This window comes from Oncorhynchus masou, chromosome 13, assembly GCF_036934945.1.
Source record: "Oncorhynchus masou masou isolate Uvic2021 chromosome 13, UVic_Omas_1.1, whole genome shotgun sequence".
Taxonomy (NCBI): Eukaryota; Metazoa; Chordata; class Actinopteri; order Salmoniformes; family Salmonidae; genus Oncorhynchus; species Oncorhynchus masou.
The window spans coordinates 38,742,089-38,750,692 of record NC_088224.1 but is presented as its reverse complement, the minus strand read 5'-3'; the positions used below and the strand labels follow the sequence as shown (position 1 = coordinate 38,750,692).

Sequence of the window (8,604 nt, the reverse complement as noted above, 5' to 3'; positions counted from 1 at the left end):
TTTGCCTACGGCAGAAGTCATGCTGGAATAACAGCATGGCCTATGTGTTCAACCTTTTCTGGCCCATGATGTTGCGTGTGAATGTTTATCCTGTTAAGCTTGGAAAAGAGACTCTTAAACACAGACTTAGACCACACACCTTCACCACCAAATAGCAGGTATGTCACGCCCTGGCCATAGAGAGGCTTTTATTCTCTATTTTGGTTAGGCCAGGGTGTGACTAGGGTGGGCATTCTATGTTCATTTTCTATGTTTTGTATTTCTTTGTTGTTGGCCCGGGTGTGGTTCCCACATGGTTTTTGTGTGTAGTTGTTTTCTGTTTTGTGTCTTTCTGCACCTGACAGGACTGTTTTGATTTTCGTTCGTACTCTTTGTTATTTATGTTATTTCAGTGTTCATTTCAAATAAAGTATGTCCTCTCCTTCCAACAGCCGTTACAAGGTAGTGGAAGAAAAATAGTGATCACTTTGCAACACTTGCAGTTAGCCACTGATTCTGTCCAAACCATTCATTTCTGAATTTGCGATTTCCAACTTGTTGTGTAATGTTAATATCCAATGGCCGATGAGCACTGATACGTTTTATCTATCATTTCTATTCATATGACAAGGATTGAAAAGGATTTGCCAACGTGATTCGTGACTGCTTGTCTAGCTATAAGATTATCAAATCTATGGTAAATATAACATGATTTGACGTAATTTTATCTGTGGCCAATGACGTTGAGCCTTCTTGGATGGCCACTTCTAATGTAAATCTATGACAGTACTCAAGGGGGCTTGAACTATCTAGCTCTCCCTGTAGATTCTGTGGTGACATAGTGTCCCCATGAGTGGCAGAACACTGAGCCAATCACGGCGCAACTAGAGAAGATTACCAACCCCTAAGGCTCTGTATTTTCCACTGGCTGCCTCTCCACCACAGATAGCACTGAGCTCGGCTGAAACGCCTGCATTTTGGAGATGCCTTACTCAAGAGTGCAACAAAGAGAACATGTTTGTATGCCGCTTTATTAACTCAATAATAATAATTTTGAAATATAATATTAATGCCAAAATAGCATGAAAAACAGGCAACATTACATTTTTTAGCTAAACAGGTGGGGCTTAAAACAAGAGAGGCCCTGAATAGAAATTATGACATTGTATGTTTAGCTGATATGTGAGCCAATACATTGAAGCAGCAAATCAAATTTGGATAATGTTGTAGGTTACACCGGGAAGTATTTGCCATTTAATATTATTTCATTAGAAATCTGATTATTTCAAAAGGCTAGCTAGCTTTCTGTGTTTAGCAAACTTGCTACCAAGGGAAGACGGGACAAGAGGGACTCTTCTTTTGCTTTCACAACAAATGAGAAGACATCAAGAAAACCTCTGTCGCCCCCTTGTGAATGTTGACCAGTAAAAAAGCAACTATAGAGGATGCGTGTTGCTGGAACAGAGGCGAAGAAAAACCTAACTTGTGTATTAAATACATATCCAGCAGCACCCTTCACCCCCACTGCCTTCAACCCATTTTATTATTTCACATGTTGCTCAATTCAAGACCTTTTGACTCATGACAAATCAAATGAATCCGACATAAAGTAGGAGTTCCCTCTTCCTATAGGTCAAGATGTTGATTGAAGAATGTGATATCCGTTGGCGTGGTACTTTCTCAACAATGGCAATTGGTCAATTTGTTTTACTCTCATTGATTTAAAAAATAATTTTACATTGATAAAGGGAAGAGCATCAAAAAGATGAGAGGAAGGAGGATGCGGCCGGCTGGTCTGTTCTGTTTGATCTCATCCATTTATGTTCCTTTCCTCCAATGTCCTGAGGGGGATTTCTGTTTCTCTGCATCCTGGACGTTTAGGCCTTTTATGAATGACAAGGCTAGCTACACAGTTTCAGACAATACAGGAAAACAGTTGAGAATTTTTATCAAAAGATAAATAGATGTCAGCTGAATTGTCTCTTTCATACCTTATATTTTAGTACAAGAGTCCTGAAAAATATAATCAGAGAGAGGAGAAGGAGAGAAAGAGAGAGTAAGTGAGAGGGAAGGAGGGAGGGAGCGAGAAAGAGTCAGAGGGTGAATTGAATTGTGGTTTTCATTTCTCTTCCGCTGTGAGTGTGACATTGCATATTAAGTGGAAACGTGACCACACGGTTTTATCTGACCTGGCAACCACAGTGCTTCAGCTAAGCCTCTGTGTTCACCTCTGATACAGTTAGTCTGAAGGAGAGACCAGCTTTGTGACTGAGACATGATGGAAACCGTCTGTCTAGGAGGAGCAATGTGGTGACTAAAAGAGAAACAAGCAACCACCACGCTTCCTCAAGTCAAGTTGTCCAGATCACATCCTCTTCTTCTGACTCCCTTTCACCATTCTTCCTATTTTCTCTCAACTCTTTATTTTCCCCTCTTTGTATCATCAATGAGAGTGAATGAGGTGTCAGCAATATGACAAATTCACCAGTGGCACATAAGGATGGTGCCAAGTAGTTGACAATGATACCAAAAGCTGAAAAGCTGAAATGTAAAATGGGAATAAATATCCTTGTTTTTCCACTGTTGAAACATGACACTTATTAAAACATAGAATGACTGAAGTCATCTATGACTTTCCCCAAAAGATGTACCACTTCCCATGATATGTTATGTTATATTTCCTTGACACAGTTCCACTTTCCTTCTGGGATTTTCATCACATAACACTTTGAAAATTTGAAACTGATTTATTGAGTAATTTATGTAAATTCACAGTTACCCTATGTCTATATGTATCCCAACTGATAAAAACTCTGAAATATGTGTGTCTACACAAGTTGGGAAAACCTATTCAGTGTTTACTAGCCTGTGAGCTAATAAGGACTGAAACCACTCCTCATACCAAATGTGACTTCTCTCAGACGTGGGCCACATTCACTTGAGACTGAGTGCAGGTTGTGAGGCAGAGCCAGAACTATTATGCACTGTGCGCTCGTTGGACTGCGTGTTTCGACCATCTCTGTCATCGGCTAGTGCTCTCCGGTACACCCCCTCTAAGGTCTGCCTGAACCTCGACCCTCTCATGTCCAACCCCATACAGAAGTACAGCAGCGGGTTCACACAACTGTTGAAGTAGGTAAAGGCTGTGGCCACTGTCAGCCCCACCTTCACCACCATACTGTTGCTGTTCACCATCTTTGCCAGTAGGAGGCAGTGGTAGGGCGCCCAGCACAGGAAGAAAGCACACACCAGCGATACCAAGATACGGAGGGGTCGTGACTTGCCCAACAGGCGGGTCCGTCGGATGCCTAACCCTGCTAGGATGTAGCAGCAGAGGATGATGAGGAAAGGAAGCAGGAAACCGCATAGGAAGCGCATTAGGTAGAGCGCTAGCTTAGCGCTGTTATCGCCTTTTGGCTCATTGTCCTCCAGAGAGCACTTGCTCATGTTATTCTTGCCGAGGTAAACCTGGCGGTAGGCGAAGTGGGGGGCGCTCAAAATGGCCGCTACAGCCCACACGCCGGCACTCACCAGGCGGGCGGAGCAGATCGTCCTACGCCGTTTGGTAAAGACGGGGTGCCAGATGCAGAGCGTCCGGTCCATGCTGATTACGGTGAGCAGGAACACACTGCAGAACATGTTGGTATACCTGAAGAAGCCGTTGAACTTGCATAAGAAGATGCCGAACGGCCAGTAGTCGAAGAAGAGCTTCTTGGTCAGCGAGAGCACACGGCTCAGGCAGAAGATGAGGTCGGCCACGGCCAGGTTGACCAGCCACACATTGGTGATGGTGGGCTTGAGCTTGAAGCCTGCCACCCAGATGACTACAGAGTTGCCCGTGGTGCCCAGAACAATGGTCAGCGTGAGAAGGACAATGTTTAATTTGTTCACGATGGCATCGATGTCCACCACCTTGGCTTCGTCATCTCGGGCGGCTGAGGTGACGAGGGCAAACGGAATGGTGGCGTTTGGTGTCATTCTGTAAAAAAAAAGGCAACAAGGGTGTGAATACACAGCATGACTTCCTTCTAGTCTACAGTATACTTAATGGCTTTCCTTTAGATGAGTCATATAGTGTAACACTGTTTCCTCTAATGGTAGAACACTTTGTCACAGCCAGCAGCCAGTCAGTTAAAATCTTCTTCGGGATAGGTGTACTGTCCACGAGATGGTTGAGCTGACGTAGGCTAATGTGATTAGCACGAGATTGCAAGTAACAAGAAAATTTCCCAGGACATAGATATGTCTGATATTGTCAGAAAGATTAAATACTTAATCTAACTGCACTGTCCAGTTTACAGTAGCTATTACAGTGAAATAATACCATGCTATTGTTTGAGGAGAGTGGACAATTTTGAACATAAAAAGTTATTAATAAACAAATTAGGTACATTTGGGCAGTCTTGATACAACATTTTGAACAGAAATGCAATGGTTCCTAAAACTTTGCTCATACACTGCTGCCATATAGAGGCCAAAATCTAAATTGCACTTGGGCTGGAATAATACATCATGGCCTTTCCCTTGCTTTTCAAAGATGATGGTACAAAAAAATACAAAATAACTTTAGTTTTATTTCTTTGTATTGTCTTTTACCAGATCTATTGTGTTATATTCTCCTGCATTCCATGTTATATTGTGTTATATTCACATTTCCACAATATTCAAAGTGTTTCCTTTGAAATGGTACCAAGAATATGCATTTCCTTGCTTCAGTGCCTGAGCTACAGGCAGTTAGATTTGGGTATGTCATTTTAGACGAAAACTTTAAAAAAGGGGCGGATCCTTAAGAGGTTTTAATATTATCAGGAAGAGGACTCATACTCACAAATGAACAGAACTCTATAAATTCTTGACTTTAGGAAGTATTCTGAATCTTCAGATGGGATGTTGTGTACCAGGCATGATGTAGTCTATTCAGGACAATCTATTTCTATGTCTGAGTCATTCTGTGTGTGTGACTGTGAATGTGTGTGGGTATTTTTGTGAGTATGTGGCGGGTGTCTGGGACTGTGAACTACCCACAGTTTTACCCTTTAAAAAAAAAAACTTTTTCCCAAAGTGCACACCACAGGAGGCTGCTGAGGGGAGGACAGCTCATAATAATGGCTGGATTGGACTAAATGGAATGGTATCATCACCTGTTTCATGTATTTGACACCATTCCACTTTGTATTTGACAGCATTCCACCGATTCCACTCCAGCCATTACCACGAGCCCCAATTAAGGTGCCACCAACCTCCTGTGGTGCATGCCCACATACTATACAATTCATTGGATATTGACATACTGTCTGCAATCCCCCTGAAAAATATCAGTCCAACAAGGAACGTGTAAGAACACGATTGCCATCCTGATCCTCTTTGCATACAGTATCTCCATTTCCTTTCCAGAGGCATGCATAAACAGGAATCATAAAATGTTTTTGGCTTATGACTCATTTGACCAGTCTCATAGCTCATAGCATGTGTCATAGCTGTGAGAACTAGGGGTGCTGCAACACCCCCTGGTAGTTAGATAGTACATCTGCAGAAGAGGTTACAGCCTTATTCTAAAATTGATTCATTTGTTTTACCTCTGAAAAAAATCCCAACAGTATGATGCTGTCACCACCAATCTTCACCGTAGGGATAGTATTGGCCAGGTGATGAGCGGTGCCTGGTTTCCTCCAGATGTGATGCTTGCCATTCAGGCCAAAGAGTTCACTCTTGGTTTCATCAGACCAGTGAGTCTTGTTTCTCATGGTCTGAGAGTCCTTTAGGCACCCTTCTTAAAAGGACAAAGCGAGCTGCTGCCATGTGCCTTTTACAGAGGAGTGGCTTCCGTCTGGCCACTCTACCATAAAGACCTGATTGGTGTAGTGCTGCAGAGATGGTTGTCCTTCTGGAAAGTTCTCCCATTTCCACAGAGGAACTCTGGACCTATGTCAGAGTGCCCATTGGGTTCTTGGTCACCAGCCAATTTTTTATATTGAATAAATTTGCAAAAATATATTTAAAAAAGTTTTTTTTTGCCTTGTCATTATCAGATATTTTGTGTAGATTGATGAGAAATAAAAACTATTTAATCCATTTTAGAATAAGGCTGTAATGTAACAAAATATTGAAAAACCCAAGGGGTCTGAATATTTTCCGAATGCACTGTATATATATTCCCATGAGTGAGCAGACAGTAAAACAAAACATAGTCCTGTTGTCTGGCAACCAATAAGCTTCCAGTCTATATAAGGGATGGGGTTTACCTCGGAGCAAGATAATTAGGAATGCGTTATTGTGCCATGAGCCAAGGACTCACTCCACCTCTCGTACGGTTTTGTGTTGCTTCATGAGCAGAGGCTTCTTTGATATGACGCTAATATGATTTGAATCGCCCTAAATTCTTGTGTTGTCATAAAGCTGGCTCTCCGCACTAGGTCAAAATCAATATTGACAGGCTACGTTCATTGGTTGTTCTTTATCAGTTTGAGGATGTATTTAATTCATGTAAATACACCTTACAAAGTCAAATAATTTCTGCTTGATTTCTTTATTGTCAAGATAAAGAATGATGTCTTATCGTTAGATGTGACTGACATACTGTGTGTACTGGCGTCCACTAGCACAGTGGACGGATTGTTCTGGACTTCATTGTATACACGATGAAGATTACATTGTTTTGTTACGCCTCCTATTTTATGGCACTGTTCGAGTTACTGCAATATTTATGCTTGCCTACGTGATTAAATGCAGTTCGCCCCTGCTCGTAAACGTAGAAGAGACTTTGTTTTCAACGATTTACTGTTGCTGGCTAAATTAAGTTTCAATGAATGCTGGAAAAAAAACGTCCATATCTAGCCTAGATTTTACTCAATATTTTAATCTACGGTAGTAATGTATATCAGCGGCTAATTATTATCCGTTTTGTTGGCAACTCAATTTGAGCTGGCAAGTGGTGATATTGCAATGGAAAGCAATGGACACAGATTAAGGGTAACATATATTCTTCATATAGTCCCTGGCGGATGATCTGTATATATTCAGCTAACTATCCACAGAATCTCATAATTTGTCCAGAATAGGCTATAGCATGCTACAACTACGTACGTGTACAGTTTGGGTGGCCAGTGTAGATAGTCAGAACATCTAGAGAATATTCTCTCTTGTATTTTAAAATATCCAAATAAAGTGATTTAAGAAACTGAATGAAAAGTAAAGCCAAAAAATGCTGTTTACGGTAGTTATTCATACTGATAATGCTTACCTATGAGTTGAGATGCTTCAGAAGTAGCTGTCCAGCATGTTTAGCTTCAGTGGTTGAACAAAGCGTGGAGGTTCATAGTTCTAAACTGTGTGTCTTTAGTTTACAGACGATCTTCTCCGTCTTTCCTGTGTGTGTGTGAGTGTGTCTGTGTATCTAAGTGATGAAACTCCAGCCATAAGTCATTGTGTCACTTGGGTGAAGTGGCCAGAGAAAAGTAATCAGATGTGTGAACTTCCTGTCTCTCGCTCTCTCTTTCTCACATTCCATCTCTCTCGCTCCCATCCACTCTCTCCGCTCACACAGATAAGGGGTGTGTAAGGGGGTGTGTACTACTGCCCATGCCTTACTCGGGTTGTTAGACGCTTGTCCCTCTTCAACTGGAGTCCTAGAGTGTCCACTTCCTGCCTGTATTCTCTATGTTCAGCCAACAGACACCGAATGCGCCCAAAATCAATAGTAATTAGTAATACATTATGACTTTAGGATTAGAGTATATCACTTTCCAAATGTACCAATAGCTGTCTTACTGATGCATGTACTGCACGACTGTATACAGAGCTTTATAAAAGCTATCTGCGGGATGCCTCAGGCCCCTGATAGTTTTGGTGGCTCCTACATGGGGATGTTGCACTCTGGTGGCAGACTGTGTCAAGTCATCACGTTGTGCCTTATTACAATAGAGAAGTCAGAGACGTCCTGTCACAGAATGTTGCAACGAATTGTAAATGTTCTAATGTTCCATCAGCTGTAGCAAACATCCTCTTTATTCTGATGTTTGTCATTGGTTCAACATTATGCAAACAGGGTTTGGATTTCCCTTTATTTCCCAATGCATATAAAAGAAAAGACAACTTCTAGCTTTGATTGAACACCCTGTGCCATTTCGGATTTATCTGTGATCTCAATATCCATGATCTCCATTACTTAGTCACAGGTAAGGCTTTTTCATAAATTAATCTGAAAGACACGTTTAGAGTATTACACAATAAACACAGTGTTATGTACTTGAGTGAAGACCCAAAAGCGATTTAAACAGAAAACAGAGTTCTTTAATGAAAAAACAGGAATGGCATAAATCCTCTTCCAACGTAGTCAATGGAACAAAAGAACGTAGTATAATGCAGGATGCACCTGCCAGGCAGACTCCGACAGGATAGGACAAGGTGGAAGCAAACGGGACGACAGCTTGCTTCTGGCATCAAAAAACACAAACAAGAATCAGACACTGAAAGTAGCAGGAACAGAGAGAGAAATAGAGACCTAATCAGAGGGGGAAGAGAGAACAGGTGTGAAAGAGTGAATGAGCTAGTTAGAGGAGATGTAGAACAGCTGAAGAATGAGAGACAGAGAAGGTAACCTAAAAAGACCAGCAGAGAGAGACAGAG

At 41.6% G+C, this 8,604-nt stretch overlaps 1 protein-coding gene across 1 annotated transcript; it reads right to left on the bottom strand.

Moving 5' to 3' along the window:
- Positions 1–1,011: 1,011 nt before the first annotated feature.
- LOC135551432 (C3a anaphylatoxin chemotactic receptor-like) lies at positions 1,012–7,466 on the bottom strand. Its single transcript, XM_064982649.1, has 2 exons — positions 7,220–7,466; positions 1,012–3,958 (listed from the first exon to the last, which is right to left on the bottom strand). The coding sequence occupies exon 2, from the start codon at positions 3,955–3,957 to the stop codon at positions 2,914–2,916; it is 1,044 nt and encodes a 347-aa protein (XP_064838721.1). The 5' UTR covers position 3,958; positions 7,220–7,466; the 3' UTR covers positions 1,012–2,913.
- Between the last annotated feature and the right edge of the window lie 1,138 nt (positions 7,467–8,604).